Raw genomic sequence first — 22919 nt, 5'->3', positions numbered from 1 at the left:
TCAAAATAAGTGTGTGCATTCTTCTTGCCTTTCAATTCCGATTAAAACCACGTAAAAAATCATTGAATGTCATCAGGTACAAAGGGAGATCCGGTTGGGTCATTTCGCGGATCAAAACAACCCGTTTCAGACAACACGGGCGAAGAAGATGAAAAAATTTGCTAAGAAATTTTTTACAATATCTAGCATGGCAAGAGTTGAACTCACAACCTCCCAATGCCACACGTTCAGCACCAACCACAACAGGAAAACAATTACGTTAATTTAAGATGTATGTTTTATTTAATTTTTATAATTTGTTGTGAATTGTGAACAATTAATACATATTTTATATGCATTTCATGATATTATTTTTTTTAAGTATTGGATAGTGGCAATAACAGGTCCAATTAATCATTTTCCTTGGCATATTAAAAACTTTTTTTAAGGAAAAAAACAGACCTAGTCGTGCAATTATGTAATTTAAAATTAATTTTTTACTGTTTTATGTGATTAATCATTTTGGATATTATCAAAATCTTTAAAATAAGAACATTTGTTTGTCGATTAAAATAGACCTAAGCAACTAAAGGTATCAAATAAAATTATTCTGATAGTTGAAGCAACCATATATCTTAGGAGATGCAAGCACAAATCAACTTTTTCAATTCAACCTCTTATTTTTTTCAATTAAACCATATGAATAGAAAGAAAAAAATAATAATAAGTTAAGGAAATGGAAGTACATACAACCACAAAACCTGCATATATGTACTTAGATAATTTTTTAAAAGTTATTTTTAGTTTATCTTCGTAAGCTCTCCATGATAGCTTTAAAGAATAGCTTATAACTTACATGAAAACAATTGACTTGATTTTCACTTTTGTTAGAAATAACATATAAAATTGTGCACTATTCAGGATCATAACGCGGCCGTGATGTCAAATCTTAAATCTTATGAAAACAAAAGGTTGTTGAAATAAACCTACATAATCAATATGAAATCAAAACATTCAAACTGTTTTGACATGAAGATTAATTTCTTTCGCTTTGACACAACTGTCAAAGCATATCATCCATATTCAATTTCTTTCGCTTTGACACAACTGTCAAAGCATATCACCCATATTCAATTTCTTTCGCTTTGACAAAATGTTGCAGAGTATTGCTCCTTCATATTGGTCTAGCAATAGTACTTGAGCTTATCCAACTATGAAACTGAATTAGGCATTTAGTTCTTGAAGGTTTTTTAACTATGAAAATAAAATTGAATTGGACAAATGACTTAGCCATCACCACCAATTTGATTAACAACAGCAACAAAAGCTAGTGTAGTGTAGTGTCTATTGAAGTAGCATGCGCCATGACCATTAGTTTTTCATTGTTTCAACCAGCTAGTGTTGATATAAACTTAGCTACATTTTGCTCTTTGATCCTTCCACCATTAGAATCAAGTCTTTCTTCATGACTCCTAAATAGAGCATCAGTATAGTGTGCAAGATGAAAATGGGTATGACATTTCTTTTCCATGGCCTTCTTATCTGTACTTTTCACATCCTCAGCAATAGAGACTGCAGGTTTCAAATACTTTTCCAAAATTGTTCTTGAGCTGCAAGTTAAGATAAAAACATTAGAAGACATGAACTCAAATGAGTCAGGCATCACAAGGGAGCATCCATTATTTAAACATTAAACAGAATTAAGTTTGTCCAATAACTTGCTAGATCTGGTCTCTGCCGGCCACTTCCCAATCAAGCGATATACATCGTGTTTGTATTGAAAACTCAGGGTATCTTTGGAAAGAAAAATTCAACCCAAAAGTTCTGAAAGGGATAGTTTTATTTAGGCAAAATTACATTTTTAGTCCCTTAACTTAATTTCAAGTAACAGTTTGGTCCTTTATCTTTTTTTCATTTCAATTTGATCTTTTTTGTCCATTTTTATATACATTTTCAAGCTTCAAATCTAATATTCTTATGTAAACATAGATGAGGATCATAGATTTGAAGATTGAAAGACCATAAGAAAATAAAATCATGAATTTTAAGCTTAAAAATTCATATGAAAATGGAGAAAAAGGAACAAATTGAAATGAAAATAAGATAAAGGACCAAACTATTATCTGAAATTAAGTTAAGGGACTAAAAATATAATTTTTTCTTTTATTTATATATAGTGTAGATAAAAAAAATGTAAATTTTAACAAACAATGCATATATATGTTTAAAAAAAGTCCCTTAAAAAAAGCAAAAAATCTTTAAAAAAAAAAAAGAGAAACAATATATATATTTTTTTAAGAAAAAACGTAACAGTAAATATTGTATATTTAATGTTTTGAAAAATATTTTTTTATTTGTTTAAGAACGTTACGAAACAATATATATAGTACAGATACTCAGATAGTATACTAACAATTGTATATTTAATTTATAAATATAATTTATTGAATATTTAAAATCCAATTACAACCGTTCAATTTATTAAAACAACTTCTATTAATTTTTAATTCTTTTTCAGATATTTCCATATTAAATTAATAGCAATTTTTATAAAATAAATAATTTTTTTTGGTGAAATATAAAATAAATAAAATTATGCAATTGAAAAAAATATTTCCATTTTTCGGGCCAAGAAAATTAAATGTGACAGCCCATAGAATATTTTTTCCTCAAAATGACAAGCCCAAACCCAATACAAAATCTACCAAAAAAATGCAATAAAATATTATGATTTAATCAAAAGGGTGGGTCCCGCCATGCCCTCTCTCCCTTTTTGCAGCAGGTCACCCACTACTCCATCCAAACAAATCTCAACCCTCGACATTAAAATAATAATAAATGAATGGTCCATATTTAATTTACGGACAAATTTGCACAACTTGTGCATGGTGCACAAATCTTTCCCTTGTGCATGCTAAACCCCACCCTTACATCAACGACATCAACAAATTATTTTCTGATTTTGGTTGAGATTGAACATTTATTTATTTGGCATTTTGTTTTTCATGCGTATGTTTGGCTAAATCCTTTCTTGGGAGTTGGTGGATCTTATGCTTTATGCATCGAGTGTTTATTAATTGTGACTATATTTTCATATATTGGTTAAATTAATCTATGTGGTTTTATTCTTATAAGGTGGTCAATCTTTAGTTAGTTAATTAATCTTTTTGAAGAAATACCTTCTTCGTCTCAAAATAATAATAGTTTAAGTTGTATATGATTTTTAATGAAATGATTAATTGTATTGATTTCAATGATAAAATTAGTGCGTCCCATGAGCTTAGCTCATTTGGCAGGGGATAATGCACATTATATGCTGGGGCCGGGGTTCGAACCCCGGACACTCCACTTATTTATCTTTAAGGTGGATTTCTCTAGCCACTAGGCTACTTGACAAAAAAAAATGATGAAATTAGTGTCATTTATTAAAATAAGTTATCTAAAAGTTGTCACAAAGTGGTTGTACAAATATCATTTCTCAACTTGATAAATAAGTGTAATAATCAACTATAAATATTTGATTATTGCTCAAAATATTTGCATAGGTGAAACTAGACACCTCAAGTTTCTCATTATTGAATCTTTTTCTTGTTCTAACTTACTCTCGGTTATTCCAAGTTCATCATCAAATGAAAGACATTTTCAAAATTTATAAGTTCTTGATATTCATTTGTCCAAATAACATAGAAATTTGACTAGTGTGATAGTTACTGCTTTAATCTATATGTAGGACTTCCATCATAAATTTTATTACTACTGCGACAATGGTGCATTTGCCCTTAAGTTGGTCACAAAATATTTTGTTGATCACCCTTTATTGCCAGCAATGCAGTTCCATATGCAGCTTCCGTTTGGTTTGCACGACTCACATGTAAACCAAGCACCCTTTCCCGTATCTTTGTCCACTTCTCATTTTTCGCTCCTCCACCGGCTGTGAAAACTTGATCCACTGCGGTTGCACCTAGATCCTTTAGCAAGCCATATCCCTTTGCCTAAAATACCATATTTCAAGAGTGCTTCCCATTAGGATCTAGTGGATGAATGCATTACCAAAAAATTAAGAGCAAAAAATTATGAAACACTGAAAAAATGAGTTGGTGCCTATTTGATTTTGCAGTGACAAAATTGTGATTGCATGAATTGATTCTAGCTGAAAGCGAGTGTAATATACATTTATGTAAAAGTTATTAGATTGTAAAATTCAGTTTAGTTAGAATAAACCCTAGATTTTAGGGTAACTAACTTCGGTTAGCTTGTTAACCAAGTTAGAGAGATAGTTTTAGAGAAGTTTGTTACAAAACCTCTTTGTATATAAGCTTCTCAATGCTTGTAAATATGTTAAGACTCATTCATAATCAAATACTCAGTTTTTCTTCAATCACAAGTAACCTCTCTCTCTCTCTCTCTCTCTCTCTCTCTCTCTCTCTCTCTCTCTCTCTAAATCTAGTAAACCCTAGAAACCTTAAGCTTGCACAGTTTTCTGTTTCAACTGTTTTTGCACAAGTTTCTTCATAGTAATCCACCTTGTTCTATTGGCATATCCACCTTGTTCTATCAAAAGTGAGCTGAACAATAAATTTAAGGCTTACTAATTGTGAAGGCAAAACTCCAAATTCTAACTTTATGGACTTGTTTAGATTGACTTATTTGAATTTATTTGTTGGCATAAGTTCTCTAAGACTATTTAGGAGAACTTATAAAAACAACTTATGACATGCTCTTGTTTTCAGTTTATTTTCATAGGTTCTCCAATAAAGTTTACGAAAACGACTTATAGCTTATATGAAAACAATTTAACTTCATTTTATCTCTTCTTAGAGAAATAACTTATACATAATCACTTATCAAGATAAGCGCTTATGCTATATGCTGCAAATTAAGTTGTTTATACAAACATAGCCTTAAGTTAGAAACCAGTTCTTGAAACAAAATCAATTGTACTCTAGAACATAAAAAATTTCAAAATCAATTTTACTTCATATAATGATGGACAGAAACATACACTTAATATTTTTCTTACCTCTATACGTGCAATGGATTCCAAAATTCCATGCAAGTATTCAACATCATTTTCTGGACGTGGAAGTAGCCTGCCCAGAAAATCAAATTCCATTAGTTTTATGCAAAAATAAAAAGAGTCTTGGTTGGTGCTCACACATGTAAATGAGCTTGCTTTGATTTTGTTATGGTAGCATGACACAGATAACAGAACCAGATTTGGCTTTGCCCCTGAACATAAATGAACCAACATTAAATCTGATTCTTTATATGGAACTTCAAAGCCATTTCTTCTTCCAAAAACTGGGTCAGTCATCATCCCTAAGTACTAAAGACAAGGAAATGTCAAAGAGTCCTTTTGGGACACTTTTTTTCTTTCTTTTCTTTCTACAACGACATTTTGGGACACTTGTTAAGGATTGAAATATAGAAAGTAATAAATACTGTCCTTTTTAAAGCTCCTAATAAATACTCCAATGTAAGGATTGCCAAATGAGGAGGACTCCAATGTTTTATAGCTCCTAATAAATACTGTCCTTTTTCTTTTGTTGAAGATTTCATAGTATTTCTTAATTACCAAACGGTGCCTTCTCAAGAAACAGTGAACAACATAATATTCTAATGCCAATCAAGTCAAGTGTTCTATTGAAATTAAATGCAATCCGACTACTTATGCAAAATGCAGTGCCTCATCAAGAACGAACTTGAATATACGGAACATGTGAATATGTGATTGCTAAGTGTTAAAAGTTCCACATTGGTAGATACTCCCTCCGTCCCAAATTGTATGACGTTTTGGGCATTTCACACATATTAAGAAATGTAATTAATATTGTGTGGGAAAGAGATATTATGAGTTGTTTTACAAAATTATCCTTAATAAATGATATGGGAAAGATAAATGAAAGAATTGAAGGAATAAAGAGTAATAAATACTTAAGGATATAATTGGAAAAATAACATTAATGTTTCATTGGTATTGTAAAGTGACATACAATTTGGGACGGAGGGGGTATAATCTAACAATGAGTTTACAAGTGAGAGCAGTCTTGCTCAAAAAAAAAAAAAAAGTGAGAGCAGTCTCGTCTTATAAGTCAGTTTTGTAAGGGTTGAGTTAAACTCAACCTAAACTCTAAAATAGTAATAGAGCCTATACAAGATGTCCAGTATTGGGCATAATGGTTGAGTTATGTCCAACCCAAATTTTTGGTTATTTGAACAATGTGAGGTATATTTCATGTTTTCAACAATGTGAGAAATTACTGCTTGGCTTTAATAGTCTCGTACTTCTCTTACAAAACATGCTTTGGAGGCTATCTCATTAACTATCTTATGATCCTTCACATGATGATTCGTAGATTTAATGAAACACCAGAGAAAAAATAGTATTCTAAAAACAAAAGGAATAAAAAACTATTATTGACAGGATTTCAAATTCATTTGAAAACACGTATTAAAATAAGTCTAGATTTTTTTTTTGTTTTGAAAACTTGGTATCCGGCTTAGGACCGACTAATCTAAAGGGTCCAATCACACCGCACACTTACGGGTTGTGGACTAACCCAACGAAATTGGCGCCGAGGAGAATCGAATGTGAGATGTCAAGAGGAGCATAAGTCCCAAGCCAACACCATCATGCCAACCCAAGTGAGTTAATTTTATAAAGAAGGTTATACAAGCTAATTTTATAAGGGAATTCAATTCAAAAAATTGAACGTTCCAACAGAGAGCAAAATGGATTCATTCAGTACCTTGGAACCAAATCTGGATCTGCAACTGGAAATCTTTCACCAGCTTTTGGCAGAGGATAGTAGTCCAAGGAAGATATTTGTGAGGGATTGATTTGTTCACTCAGTTTCTCTAGTTGATCATCGGTGAAAAGCTGTCTAAGAACAACTCCGCCAGTGTTTGAAGCACCACCAACAAGCCATTTATCATCAAGGCGATGACTATACACCCCAAACCGAGAATCCTCAATTCTTGTGTTGCTTAATAGTTTAATAGCAAGTGTTGAACCCAATGATGTAACCTAAAAATCAAACATTACGAGAAACAAAACAAGGCATAAAATGCTATCCACAATGGTGAATCTAAAGAGGTTCTTGGCTTGTAAGGTTTTGAATTAATAAGTACCAACCATAGGAACGACGAACAAAGGAGCCTATATAAGCACCAAAGCTTATCTCCCATGAGAAGACCACAGTGCATTTAAATTATATTTTGGTAGACCAGGATGCATTTAAATACAGTGTGGCAGACCATAGCAATCATATATATTAGGCTTTTTATGTATTGTGATCTTATTATAAATACAGTGTGGTGTTATAGGTTAGACGTACACAGAAATTACACTAAGCTATCCTTTGAAAATCTTAATTTGTCTATCACGAGACCTAACAGATCATGAATAAATAACTAAAGAAGGATAAGTTTAACAAGAAATTACAGCTTTTCCGGGTTGAGTAGCACGAGCTGCAAGAAACGCAGCTATACTGTCAGTGGTTCCGGTGCATACAACACACTCCTTTTGAAAACCTGAAAGGATATGCACTATATATATGATTTTCAATTTCACAGCAGCAAAGATTTTAACCAAGAAGTTAAGGAAAATCCAATGCCATTGCAACACAGCAATATATATAAGACCAGAAAGTTGTGTTACTTGCGTGTCAATTTTACTTGTGGCACAACTGGAATTTGGAAAAGCCGTGTGTCTCAAGTTTCAACGCTCAAGAAGGCACTCATCCAAAGAAAGAAGAATATTGAGATAAGGTTGCACTATTCAAATTGGAAGTGCTGTAAAACCATATTAATAAGCAGTATCCCTATAAAATGGGGTTGGAACTTAGCACTGTAAGCTTAATATGGTTCTCTCTTTTGTACTAAAAAATTTATATGTGAGTTGGGTATCAGGGCTCACCAGGCCAGGCCAGGCCAGGCTCAAGGCTCAGAGAGCGCTGACCGTGGTGCTTAATATAGTTGTTTGGAAGGCTCTATTATACAGATTATATTACCCCAAAGTGTTGCTTGGTACAGATTCTCATACAACTGCAATTCATAAAATTAAAGAAAACATACCAAATTTATTGCTAAGTTCCTCCTTTAAACAAGCAATTGGAGTTCCAGGTGCAAGAATGGACGGTAAAAGATGAGAATATGGTTGAGAAACTAGCCATGATGGATATGAGTCCACTTCAGGATCATACCCAACCTGCAAAACATAAAAAAATTGCGGATAAATTTTCCAACAAGGATATCGCAACAGAGACATAATTATCCTAGCTAGAAAAACAGATAATTTGTTAGAGCTTATTAAATGATGCCTTCAGAGCATTATTATAATCTGAAACTCCAAGCTTTCCATGAAGAAGCCACAAAAGCCAATCTGCTTGGTGCAATAACAGAGCAGATTTTTTGTTTGAACCATCACGATTCCACCATGAGACGAGCTTACACAAAGTCGACGATGCAGAGCATACTGTATGGTTTGGAGGTGCAATGGATTTTACAGCAGGTAGTGCATCAGGACAGCTCTCATTGTAAAGTAAAGGTCTCCACAACGGTTCTCCTGTGTCACTGCAGTACAACATTCCCACTTCAGAATTCAAATACAATCTTTAACTAGATTCACCTTAGTGCTGCAGTCGTAAATCATGGAAAAAAACGATTTGCTCAAATTCTGCAACGCAACTGTGCTATAGCATTGCTTTAACCGCAATTTGACAATATTTTGTACTAAGTAGTGTATCACATGACAATAGCGATTCGTTTAAATTTTGCTACACTATAGCACTACCATAGCCACTATTTAACAACACTGATTCACATAAAAATAAAATTGATCATGTACCTGTCAACAATGATAGTAGTTGCAGATGTGCCATCAATAGAAATCGACACAATGTCTTTGCGAAGGTTAAGTGGGATATCTTCAAGCAACGAAAAAAGTGTCTCCTTCCATGAGCGTACCCAATCATGTGACTCTCCATTCTTTCTAGACAAAAGAAACAAAAATCTCAACATACTTTGGCCGTAGCGTTAACAAGAATAATAGCAATTAATTTAGTCTCCAAAATTATAGAACATTGTCAACTTAACAACGAAATACCAAAATATTCTCGATCACATTAGTCTATGCTAAACAATGAGTCAAATTAATTTAAAAATGAAATGAAAATGATACCAAGTATAACGGATAGGGTCGCTTCGCCTCGGCTTGAATTGTACCACCAATGTCAATAATAGCAAACCTTGCACCAGAAGTACCAAAGTCTAACCCGAGATACAGCCTTTCAGCTGCTCCCGTACTCACTTCTAGCTGCTTTTTATTACGATTTTCGTTTTTGAGAGACATTGATACTGTCCTTGGTTTGTTACCTAAAAAGAACCTGTTTCCTGATAGGAATAATAGTATGAAAGTATAAAAATGGTGTAAAAATAAGTGGTTGATCGTGTGCTGAAAGTTTACATTAGATATTGCATACCAAGTTTTCGACTATATGTCAAAGATGATAAAATGGTGCTTGCTGGGTTTACTGAAACAGCGCCTACCATTTTCTTATCTTCCCAAAGGATAAGGGAACTTCAGGAACAATGGTGGTAAAGTTGCGGACAGGGAGGGAAAAAAAGGTCCCATTTTCAGGAACATTCTGCGCCTTACATTCTTACACTTTAACTTAAAAATAAAAAATCCAAAAAGCTTGTTTGGATTATTCATCTAAAGAGCAATGCTATGGTATGGTCACTCACTTGAACACCCTCCAACAAACACTCTCCTAATCTATGGAGCCACGTGTCCATTTTTTTAATTTTGATTGATTTTGTTTTTCTCAAAAAAAAAAAAAAGTTTGATTGAATTTTTATAAATATAATATATACTATATATATAAAGAAAAAAAAAAAACATCTTTAAGCTTTTTTTGACGAACTTTTTCTCGTTTCAAAATGTCTTCAATTTCAATACAAACAACACATGTAACAGATATATAAAAATAAATTTAAATATTTATGTCTGGTTTTTTATTTTAAAAAGTGTAACAAACTAGATGGTTTTATTTATACTTACTTTTTCATTATCTTAATTATATCTTTAAACAACTTTTTTTATAACAAAGATTGTTGTTGGTGTCATTACAAAAAAGAATTTATATTATATTTTTTTATTATATTGTTAGTGTCATTGAAATAGATAATCATGGTTAGTTTGGTTTGTTATAATTTGAAAGCAACAAACATTAATATTTTTAGTTTTAATCAAAATCAAAATTTCATAAAAAAAAAACATTATTCATAATTTTCAAACGTTAACGCAATAAAAATAGCAGAAAGACGGACACTCACGTGCCCGTCTGTTCGCTGGTGTCAAATAAAGTAAGGCTTGGTTGTTGTAGTGTCAAAGTAAAGTACCATTACATGTTAAAGTAAAGTAACTTGTTTAGTGCAAAATAACATATGATAAATTAAAGGCCAAATATTATATGTTAGACCGGTGATCGACCCGATAAAAGTATTAGGTTATTGGTTTAATGGTTGAGCCATTCGATAACTAATCGAACTGCGTGATTAAACTGTATTGAATCGAATGATTTGACCATATAACGCGGTCCATATAAAAAAATTATATATATATATATATATATTAAATTAGATCGAATCGAATGACTAATTCTCAAAAATGCATTATAAACAATTTAAATCTTATAAAATGTGAAAAAAAAAAAAAAAAAAACTTCTCCAAATAGAGTATTGAACTTTTTGAAATATTGTATACTTTTATTTTTAAAAAAATATCATTCCAAAATATTGCGTATAAATAGAATATTTGATGAATTTTTTTAACTAAACATTTTAAATTTTAATGTGATAGTTCATGGTGAGAGTTTAATTTTTAACGTGTTTATCATAATTCAGATTGTGTTTATTGTATATCTACACCGTATATATAAAAAATAGGATTTTTGTAGTTGTTTTTTCTCCTTCTAATTATACCTTTAAATAAACTTGACTATAAGTTTTTTTTTTTTTTTTAAGGATATAAGAATGTTATTTTGTTATTCACAAAGATAAGAATTTATATTATATTTATTATTTATTTTTTAATATAATTGTTATATATATATTTTTTAAAAGACGTTATATTTGTTATATTATGCGTAAAATTGAAAAATATAAGATAGTAGAAAGTGTAAAATATTTATTATCTATACCTATAATTTTAATTAAAATCATAAAGTTTTTTTTTAATAAAATTGTTATATATTTTTTAAAAGACATAATATTTGTTATATTGTAGGTACAATTGAAAAATACTCCCTCCGGTCCTTTATACAAGAAACAAAAGATATAAAACATCAAGACCAAGGAAATACATTGAAAATAGTTATCTTCAGTTAATACACCTCTACATTTAAAAAAAAAAATCATGAATACCCCTAAATTAATTACTCTTTATTCCACCAACTTACTTACTTTTAATATTCTATCTCATAATAAATAAGGACACAAATGAAATTTAGCTTCAAACATACTTAAAATTTGGTCAATATTTCTTATAAAAAGGACCAAAAAAATTCTCACTTTTGTTTCTAATAAAAAGGACCGGAGGGAGTATAAGATATGAAAGTGTAAAATATTTATTATCTATACCTATAATTTTAATCAAAATCATAAAAAATAAAAAAATAAAAAAAATTAGAGAAAACAAAATCATAAAGATTGTTTTTCGTAATTTATATGCATTAGCATAATAAAAATAGTGGATATTCGTGCCCATCTAGTAAAGTAACAAAAGGAACATTTGGTAAGTACGTTGGATGGTTGTTAGTCACGTGTTTCGATTTGCACCAATCATGTTTTCATCAAACTCGCTTAAAATGATTTATGGAGACGTTCAATGTTAGTTTTTTTTTATTAAAAAAAAACGTTTAATGTTAAGTTGATATATTTAAATGTATTATTTAATCTTCATTTGAAACTAAATTGTTTGATTGCTTGATTTATAATATTTCTAATGTTTTCTCAAAAAAATATATTTCTAATGCAATATTTATTTGAAAAATGAAAAAATATTTTATAACTTAAAGAATTGTGAGGGTATTTGACGTAAATTAACATTAAATATCTTATCATTTTTAATGAGATTTTATCATCTTATCATTTTTAATGAGATTTTATCAATGAAATTTGAGTTTTTTGGTTTGTATAATGAAGACTTGGGTTTGTTTATGAGTTCGATGAGTTTTTGATGATATTCTTTGGAGTTTTTTTTATTATGTTTTTGATTAAAAAAGGATAATTTTGTTGACATTTTATAACATAAATGACTAAATCGGAATAAAAAAGGATAAATGACGAAAGTGTTATCTAAAATTAAGTTAAAGATAAATTATGTCATTTTGTCTAAAGATAAATAATATTTAAATATATAATTTACAATTTTGTAAAAGAAATTTGAAGTCACTAGTACTTGGACCCGTGCGATGCCCGAAAAGTTAATTATTAAGATGATTAATATTTTGTAAAATTGTCGCATCATATATAAATTAAGGATATCGCTAATAAGCGCCCTAAGGGAATTGTTTAAGGAACCCAAAAAAAGAAATTATGGCTTGAAAATACAAGTCAAACACTTCTTAAAGTCATAACCCTACAATTTCCAATACAAAAGCTGCTACTTTTATATGCTTAAACAATACCCTTAGAGCACTTGTTAGCATTTTCCATAAATTAATCATCACGCGCGCACACACACCCGTCCGAACGCACGCACGAGTGCGCCCCACACGCCCACACACATACACACATAAATATAAGTTTGAACTCCATAATACATTGAGAAAACAATAATGTGTACATTTTCTTATAAAAGTAGTAGAAATTTATGGATTATTGTGGATATGTCATGAAAAAAACTATAATATTTTTTACGTTTATGAGTTACTGCTTATGAAAGACAAAGATCCAAAACCTTAAATAATTTTAACTTCAAACAATCAAATATAGCTACTAGTATTATCACACGTTATTAAGCAATGATTTGTAACATTATGCAAGATAAAACCATAAAAATCAAAATAAAATCAAAATCAAAAAATTATGAACTTTGCAACAACTTTTTTGGATAGACATAACAACTTTAATATACAAGATAACAACTCCAAACCACTTAATATGAGTAGCAGGAACAAAAGGATTAAGAAGCCTAACCAACACACACCACCACCACCACTGTCCACGAGCCTCAGACACACTACACAATAACGCCCCCCTCCACACAAGCTCGTCTATTGATTCCTCCTTATAGCAGACAATATGGTTGGTTTTTTTCCAACCTTTATTCTCACGATCATTCACTGTTTTGCTACTCTCATTCTACACTCAATTACTTCTTTTGCTATTTTCATTACCACACTCAATCATTGTTTTGCTACTCTCGTTAGCACACTCAATCACTGTTTTGTTACTCTCGTTACCACGCTCAATCACTGTTTTTCTACTCTCATTGCCACTCTCGATAACTATTTTGCTACTCTCATTACCACACACAATCATTGTTTTGCTAATCTCACTCTTATTTTGAATAATTGTTTCTCCAATCTTACACTTGCATTAAATCATTTGTTCGCCACCCTTAAGGTTACATTGAATCACCGTGGTGCTAATGTTGATAACGGGGATCAATTAGGTTGCATGATTCCCATTCTTTTTATTCAATATTGATTGGATAGGCCGTGAAATTTACGATGGGAATGATCCGGTGTTAGATTTGTGGTACCACCTAGGAGCCCAAGCCGGATTATTGGGACTCGTGTTGAAATCAATTGTGTTTGCTTTGATGTCTTTCGCCATCAAACCTTTAGGGCGTTACATTGGAGGTGCTAGGAGGTTGTGGGGAGATGGCAATCTTGTTCTTGCTATTTGCCTCAGTATGATAGTAATGATCACCAAAGTGGCGGAGCATGAACACCGTGCTAAAGTTGAATTATCAGGCCCATATGCCAATATGCCCCCCTTCTGGCATTAGGGCGGCGACATTCTTTTTCTACGTCGTCGTTGGTGTCCTGCTTGTGGTATAACAATTTATGCATAATTAACTTTTAATTGGTTTTAGAAACTATTTTCTTTTTATTATGTTTCGGTATAAATTTCAATTAGACTTTAATTTTTTAATGGCCACAAATTAGGTATTATTAAAAAAAAACCATTTTCCCTAAAAAAAACATTATATTTTTATTTAAAGATATGATTTTTATCAGGTCACGGTTAAATTATTTTGTCACTTAATGAATTTTTTTAAGAACAAAATATGATTCCACATATTTACCTTTTTTTTATTTTTTTTGTGTATCCATATTTTTTTTTTTGAGCAATGTGTATCCATATTATTTACAAATAAATCATAATCTAATAAACTTTTGTGAGCATCTGTGCAGATAAACTTCAGTATCCCTTATACTTTGGCATCTATTTACTCCAACGCAACAAGGCCAGACAAGGCAAAAAAAAAAAAACAACTTCTTTGGCTTGCTAAATTTATTTTTCAAAATGATACAAAAGCAAAAAAATAAAGAAATTAAAAGTCAAGTTTATATCAAATATTTGTTTTTGTGGTCTATCTTTGCATAACTTGGTGTACCGATTCCTGAAAATTAGATCTTTAATTATATTTTTGGAGTAAGAATTCTTTAAAATATCTAAAGATATCCAAAAATATTAGAAATGGATCCCTAAATATATTAAAAACAGATTAAGATAAAAATTATTGTTACTCATAATAATTTTTTTTCTTTATACATAAGAACAAGAATTTCTACTTTTTTTTTAAAGAATAAGAAATCAACTGAACATATATAATAGAATGAATGATATTATCTACTAACTATTTATTAAAATTAATGCCATATAAATTTACAATTTTGTCCCTAAAAGGGGCAATTTGGTAATTCCATAATTTCTTAACTTTGGGGATTGCCACCTCATCCAATTTTTTTTACTTTTGTATTATTTTCTTTTTTATATTTATTATTTTTTATTTATTTTATATTATTTTCTTTTTTATTTTATATTAATAAAAATAATCTTAAATTCAGTTGTTTCTACATTGCCGTTGTGGGAGATTAAGGTATCGTTTGACGCGACTTTTTCCAACTTCTCTACATTTTTAAGGAGAAGTTAGACTAAACACAATATCAATTTAGTACTTACTAAAAAAAAAAAAATTGAATGCCTAAAATTGAATGGAATGAACTTTGGCCAAAAGTTGTTGAATTTTACTTTAAAAAACTACTTCTCGATCATTTATTTCACAAACATCTCTTTTGAACTCACGCTGGGAACCTTTTATTTTATTTTATAATATTATATTTCAATATTTTTTTTCTTCCATTTAACTTTATTTTATTTTTTGAAACCGTTCCATTTATTTTTTTTAAGGGGGTTCCATTTAATTTTATTATCTTTTTTTCAAATGAATTTTATTATTCTTTTATCACTTATATATTTAATTTCAATATCGTTTAATCATCACGCTGTCATTTAATAATACAAAATATTTTTATTTGCTTTCTTCAACCTCGCGAATATATACACAAACACATTAACGTTTAGAGTAATATTTTATGTCGGTCTGTCTGTTTTTTTGTTACGCGAATGCATATAATTTTTTTTATTGTTGCTTGGTTGAGTGCTACCTCACCTATTTATTTATTTTTTTTATCTATTTTTCAATTTTAATATTTTAAAAAACTTTTAACTATTTTTCAATTTTTTTATTTTTAACTATTTTCCAATTTTTTCTCCCAAATTCAGTTGCTTCTACACTACCATTGTGGGATATTAAGATACCGTTTGACTCGGTTTTTTTTTCAACTTATCTACATTTTTAAGGAGAAGTTAGGCCAAATAAAATATCGATTAAATACTTATTTAAAAATGTACTTTTTTAATGCATAAAATTGAATGGAAATGAGCTATGGCCAAAAGTTGTTGAATGCTACTTCAAAAAACTATTTCTCGACAATTTATTTCACAAGTATCTTTCTTCAATTTATGTTTGGAACCTATTCCTTTTTTTTAATATTATATTTCTATATGTGTTTTTCTTCCATTTAATATTTTTTAACCGTTTCATTTAATTTTTTTGAAGGACGTTCCATTTAATTTTATTACCTTTTTTAAAGGAATTTTATTATCTTTTTATCACTTATCTATTTAATTTTAATATCGTTTAATCATCACAACCTCACAAATATTTTTATTCACGTTTTTCAAATAGTTTTATTTTCTTTCTTCAACCTCGCTAAAATATACACACACACATTAGCATTTAGAGTAATATTTATTTGTGTCTGTTTTTTGTTACGCTAATGCTTATAATTTTTTTTGGCGTTGCATAACACGTATGATTATTTTTATAAAATTTTTATTTTAATTAAAAGCAAAATTGTAGATGTCTTTTCTTCAAAAAGGTATAGATGCCTAAAAAAATTATATATATATATATATATATTGCACCTTTTTTTTTTGTGGTAGATAGACGAAATGGCAAAGCCATTATAAAACTCACACATATATATTGCACCTTTATATTATAACAAACTATGCATATCTTTTTCTTATTAAAAAAAACTAAACAATTTGTTTCCATGACACAAACAATGTAACAAATATAATATCATATAATATAAATTCTTATATTTTTGAAAGACACAAAAAATATGGTATTCTTATAACGAAATTTGTTATAGAGTATAATTGAAATAGAAAAAACTAACTCTTTTGATATTATTTATGTTATTATTTCAGGCTTCTTAAATTGTTTCTCCTATTCAAATATTTAACAAGTCATTTATATGATGATACAAATTTGTATTCATGTTACACAAAATAAACGTTATTGAGTAAATATAGTATTTGTCAAAAAATATCTTTTATTTTTTAACATATTTAGCCTTCAGAAAATATTTTAAACATTTTATTATTTATTATGTTAATTCATAATAAATTCAAAGTTTTGTCCTCGTGAGCTTAACTCAGTTGATAGGAACAATGCACAAATATATGTCAGGTCCGGGGTTTGAACCCCGGACACCATAAAAAAAAATTCAAAGTTTGTACAATATTTTTGCAAACAACATTTAACTTAAAAATAGCTTTAAAATTAAGAAAACAAAGAAACCAAACAACTTTAGATTCTTTCTTAAAGGCCTTTATTTTAACTTTGTTTTGAAATAACATTTAGACCGTAAAAACCATTGGTCAAACGATATCAGAGTTCGGATGGGAAAACTGTTACACTTTCTTCTTCTTAAGAGGTCATTTTCTTCCTTTTTTCATGGTTCTGAGACCATGCATGACTTGAGTTGACTGTTTTTTATGGCTTGAGGGGTTCATTTTTTGACACTGTTTGAGTTTTTGCTTCATCATAGGTGATTTTCTTCCTTTTTTCACGATTCTACATTTTAAGAGTTTTCTTTTTTTTTTTTTTTTTTTTTTTTTTCCAATTGTTAGTGGATTATGTACCAGAAATTTTTATGTTGCATGGTTGTAGAAAAATCTTCCTTTGTTATGTGGAGTATAGTAGAGGTCATGATGATTGAATTTTAGCTCATGGTAAGATTTTGACACAATTGTTATTTTAGCTTCTCGTACTATAGTTGAAAAAAATTGATGCATGTGAGTTATTTTAGGTTTTCTGAGTAATCATAAAGTTGTAACAGTTTTCATATTTGATTTATGATCAGGTTGATTTGATGATACAAAAATTGATCAGGTTTCTTTAGCTTAAAATTTGTCATGCTACCTTCATTTTATAAATTATATGTAACTATATTCCCATACATCTTATCCATGTTAATATGCATTAGACTAATATTGCAGTTATTTCCCTGTTTAGCATTTCCCAAAAAAGGTGTCAAGAACAATTCTGAAAGAAAAGCGCAAAACAAACATTCTCATTGATGACCAGACACAGAGAAAGTATAAGTGTCGCCTCATTACCGCCGAAAGAGCATGCTATGAAAAATACTTGGATGGGCAGTGGTTCAATTTCTGCAGAGAACGTGTCATGGAAGAAGGTGGTAAGCTCATCTTTGATCTCGAAAAGTCACTGAAGAACTTGCACATTCGAGTTAAAATAGATCTTTGCTGCTGAACTATTTGAACTTCTACTATTTTGGCATACCGTTTTGGACTGTAATCGTAAACTATCTTGTCTTTGGGATGCCATTTGTTCTTTTCATTTTATCTGATGTAAATATTGGCAAAAATCCCTTTTTTGTTAGTCTATGACACTTGTAGTCTCTTTTATAAACCTAACTATTATGTAACGTTAATATGCACATTGTTGGTTCCTTCGTTGGTTTCAATTAGTATCATGTTAATTATAAAGTTGTTTTCCTAATCTCTTGAACAAAATAGAACATGCTCTTTTCCTACATCAAATCTTTATAATGCTTTGGTAAATGTTTTAGAAATGTACATATAGTTGAGATTTGTGCAATATGCTTGCTTGATTTTCACATTTATGAACGACAACATTTTCTTAAGAAAAATGCAGATATTTCCCTTAATTTGCTCATTTCTTCTTTATAACAAAGTTTTTCAAAAATACAATAAAAGTGATTCATTTATAATATCCGAGTTTGTGCAATATTCATTAATTTGCTCATTTTTCCTTTTGAACAAATTTTTTACAAGATATGTTATTCAACCCGTGCAAAGCACGGGTTTGTAACTAGTTAATACGTAAACAATAGAATATCAGTTCTCTCATTCTCTTGTACCATCCACGTCACATTTGTTTCATTTCTTTATTAATTCATAATATATAATTAATTTGATTTGTAAAAAAAGAGTTAATATAGTGCATGTAGCTTTGCCCTAATAAAATTAATAATTAGTGCATAGTTTTAGTTATTATTATAATTAGTATTTGGACATGTACGATGCACGGGAAGTTAATTATCTAAATGGTTAATATTTGTAAAATTACAGCATCATATATAAAAATAAAATCATTAATTCATTATATCTTTGAATCAATTTTGACATAAAATACTCATCACACATGCGCGCGCACACACACACACATACCTAGCACGCACGCGCAAGCGCTCGCACACATAAATATAAGTTTGAACTCCATAATACATCGAAAAAACAATCATGTATGTATTTTCTTATAATGCAGTAGCAATTGATGGATTATTATGGATATGTCATGAATAAAAATTATAATATTTATTATGTATATGAGTTATTGCTTCTGAAAGATGAAGAATCAAAACCTTAAATAATTTTGACTTCTTATTTTCATATCAGATAGATTGTTGAAAGAAAATATTTAATTTTTTTTCTTGTTGATTTTATAACATTGTAATAAGACCATAAACACATTTTAATATAAACAATCAAATATATAGCTACTAATACTATAACCCTTTAGTTGAGTATGAGGCAGAAAATGAATCTCACAGTTCTGAACTTGCGTGTGTGCAAGATGACGTTCTGTTGGTTGATACTTTAGTTAACCATCTTCATGCTGAATGGTCTAGAGGAGTTAATAATGATAATTGTCGGTAATAGAAGGAGGATAAATTCTTTATTTTGTCTAGATGTAGTTTTGTAGTTCTCTTCCTTTCTTGTGTTGTTTTGACACGTTTTTACTGTTGATGGTTTGTATTTACTTTATTTTTTCCAAGACATTTTGGCACGCCTTCTGCTGAAGCGTTTTGGTGTGGTTTTTAATATATCTCTTTAGCCTTTTCAAAAAAGATAAAAGAAAATAAGATGAGACCATTTTTAAAAAATAAAAAATGCAAACAATTAGGATTGACATTTATATCATCCTTTTTTGCTCTAAATAGTTTCCTAAATGACATTAGAACTCTGCAACATTTTTTTTTTAAGGAAATTCTGCAATAATTTTGTCAACTCGAAAAATTAAAAACTTTGTATATATAAGATAAGATATGATTTTTTTTTTTAAACTTGGCAAGGAAATTTGCATTAAACTTTTCTTCGCCAAAAAAATGGTGTCTAAGACTTTTTTTTTTGACAAAAAAAGTTTCCTAAGACTTAATAACTATTATATATAAGATTTGAGATCATTTTTTCAAAAAGAAAAAAGAAAAAAAAAATATTAGGAAGGAAGTTTGCAACGAGACTTAAGAACTTTTATATATAAGATAAGATATCATTTTTTTGAAAAAAAAAAAGAAAAAAATTCGGAAGAAATTTTACAACAAATTTCTTTGGCTCCAAAAAATTGTTTAAGAGTTTTTTTTTTTTTTTTGGTCAAGTAGCCTAGTGGCTAAAGCTCACACAATTTAATTGTGGAGAAGTGGAGTGTCCGGGGTTCGAACCCGGCTCCTGCATATAATATGCAATATCCCTACCAACTGAGCTAAGCTCACGGGGATAATTGTTTAAGAGTTTTATATATGAGATATCCGATCTATGCAATATTTTAAGTCATATCATTGTATTTCTCTACAAATAGAGATCACATATAACATAATCACATATCTTAAGAGAATAATAGAATCGTCTCTCTATTTCTCTCTCCTTCTCTATTTCTCTTTAATTTTGCGTTGTTTTTAGTTTTTTTTATTTTATTTAAATAATTGTTGTTTTCAGTTTACAATTTCAATTTGTATCGGTTTAAATATAAACTCACTTCAAAGTAGGAAAGTTTTTTCCACACCCTTCATACTAATGGGAAAAGTTCTTTAAAATTTTAATTTGTATGGTTTAAATATAAACTCACTTCAAAGTAGGAAAAGTTATTCTCATTGGCAATTTTTTCTCTTTCACGATACAATTTTTATTTTAGTTGAAAATTGTTCTTTAGGCTCTCTTGATTTGCTCTCGGGCAAATACCTACAATGGTAGATAATTTTCGTTCACTGATATACGACAATTAATTGTTGTTGTCAAGAACCATAATTAACTCTCAGTTACAAATAAAAACTTATTGTGTGAAATTGGAATGCACAATCAGGCATAACGGTTCGTCTATACACACATGTCAGACACATAATTCAACATGCATTAATTTATTCAGACACATCTATCGTTCCTAATTCGACAACGCTACATTATAATTCAATAACATGAGGCCAATTCTATCAACCTAAACATCAACAGTACACTAACCATTGAGTTCACAATGCACCGCATCAAATAACTTTTTTTGAGTTCACATGTTTTCTTTGATTGTAGTTATATATAGTCTATGAACATTTTATGATTATAAGCAATGTTACATCCTTCAACATTTTAATTCATTCTTCTACAAATTTCTTTCTTAAATTTAATTATAGGAGTGAGTTATGATACTATGGTCACTTTTGACGAATCATATTATCCCCATAATTATTTTAAAGTTGATAAGAGAATAATACATTGGTAAGCAAAGATTTTCGTGTCAATTGTAGTATGATTTATGAGTTTAGGTAGTTTTTGGATTATATATAATTCATAAATCCCTTAAAAAATGTTTAGATAATATGATTCGAACATAAGTACGTGAGAAGGGTGGAAACGAAATAGTCTAATTTGTTGCCTGAACTAATGAATGTACGTTTTACATAGAAGTGACGATGCAAAGAGTTGGTTAACTAATCTGTATTGGTCGTTGGCGTCTGCATGATAATTTAGAAGTTTAACCCGATTAGTCTGATAAAATATTCCTATACTTGATTAGAATATCTTTACATTAAATATAAAAATATTCTGGTATAGGGATATTCTATCAAAATCGAAGTTGTTACTTGTTAGCTAACGCTTCGAAAATGTATATATAATTAGGACAAATCCTGTTGAGCCAACGTTTTTTACTTCAACTGTACAACCCAATATATAGTACTACCTCCGTCCTTAATTATAAGACCCTTTTGAGAATTTTTTTTGTCTCTTTTTATAAGACCCCTTTGCTATTTTCAACTACATTAATTATTTCTTTACATACATGCCCCTATTTATTATACATATTTTTCTTGTATCAGCAATAAATAGCATATGGAAAACATAAACTAACTATCTCTCTCTTAAGGATAAAACTGTAAAAACAATAGTACTTACAAACAACTTTAATATAAATATTCACTTTCTTAATTCCCGTGATTTTAGCAAAAGGGTCTTATATATAGGGACGAAGATAGTAATATTTTAGAGGGTCCATAGTCATTTGTTAGTTTTTATTTTATTTTATTTTCAGAATTGCATTACTATATTCAAAAGTGACAAGTGTGTGCTTGTGAACTTAGTTTAATTGTCAAAGACAATGCATAATACATGTAAGGGCTGGGGTTCAAACCCCGACCGCAAAAAAAAAAAAAAAAAAAAGACAAATGTGTAAATCGTTATTCTTACTTTATAAATGGCATGGTTGAATTCACAATATATTTAAAAACTTTTTTTTTTAAGGATATATTTAAAAGCTTATAGAACCGTATTATTCTATATTAGATATTGATAACATGGCACTACAAAAAAAAAAGATATTGATAACATGGAATTGATCAATATTAAAAGGGGTGAACCCACATTGTTAAAGGTGATGATGTAGCACGTTAAGATGCGTTTCCTTCACCTGATTCATGCATATTGAGCGACCATCTTTTCATGAGTTTTCTCGGAACGGTTAGTGCGAGGAGGCATGGTTCAGAGATGAGAGCACCAAATGATAAGACTCTATTCGAGTTAGAGCACGTCCAAAAGGTCAAGGAAAAAATAAGATACCAAGAATTTGGTAGTCATTTTCGCTGCTCTTTCAATTGATAATAGATACATTGTATATATAGTGAACTAATTTCATAACCGAAAATCTAATTTTTTGGATCAATCGTCAGGTGGTACGTAAAAAAAAAACTCCCTAGACTAACTCTTGATCTAGGAATATTATTATTCTGGATAAAAGAAGATGAAATCACAACAAAATT

General features: G+C 29.7%; 2 protein-coding genes and 1 long non-coding RNA gene across 3 annotated transcripts; 1 reads left to right on the top strand and 2 right to left on the bottom strand.

Moving 5' to 3' along the window:
* Positions 1-1234: 1234 nt before the first annotated feature.
* LOC120580221 (uncharacterized) lies at positions 1235-1748 on the bottom strand. The gene is made up of 2 exons (XR_005645926.1): positions 1698-1748; positions 1235-1589 (listed from the first exon to the last, which is right to left on the bottom strand). It is a non-coding gene; the product is annotated as an uncharacterized lncRNA (long non-coding RNA).
* Positions 1749-3515: 1767 nt separating this feature from the next.
* LOC11444339 (D-ribulose kinase) lies at positions 3516-9624 on the bottom strand. Its single transcript, XM_003606968.4, has 9 exons — positions 9462-9624; positions 9161-9372; positions 8828-8967; positions 8301-8553; positions 8056-8188; positions 7424-7512; positions 6729-7006; positions 5000-5069; positions 3516-3971 (listed from the first exon to the last, which is right to left on the bottom strand). The coding sequence occupies exons 1-9, from the start codon at positions 9529-9531 to the stop codon at positions 3768-3770; spliced, it is 1449 nt and encodes a 482-aa protein (XP_003607016.2). The 5' UTR covers positions 9532-9624; the 3' UTR covers positions 3516-3767.
* A 3556-nt stretch (positions 9625-13180) lies between these two features.
* Positions 13181-13999, top strand: LOC120580123 (sucrose transport protein SUC1). Its single transcript, XM_039833260.1, has 2 exons — positions 13181-13663; positions 13704-13999. The coding sequence occupies exons 1-2, from the start codon at positions 13288-13290 to the stop codon at positions 13997-13999; spliced, it is 672 nt and encodes a 223-aa protein (XP_039689194.1). The 5' UTR covers positions 13181-13287.
* The last annotated feature ends 8920 nt before the right edge of the window (positions 14000-22919 follow it).

This window comes from Medicago truncatula, chromosome 4 (genome assembly GCF_003473485.1).
Source record: "Medicago truncatula cultivar Jemalong A17 chromosome 4, MtrunA17r5.0-ANR, whole genome shotgun sequence".
NCBI lineage: Eukaryota > Viridiplantae > Streptophyta > Magnoliopsida > Fabales > Fabaceae > Medicago > Medicago truncatula.
Note: the sequence above shows the minus strand (reverse complement) of the source record. Positions and strands in the feature narration are given on the sequence as shown.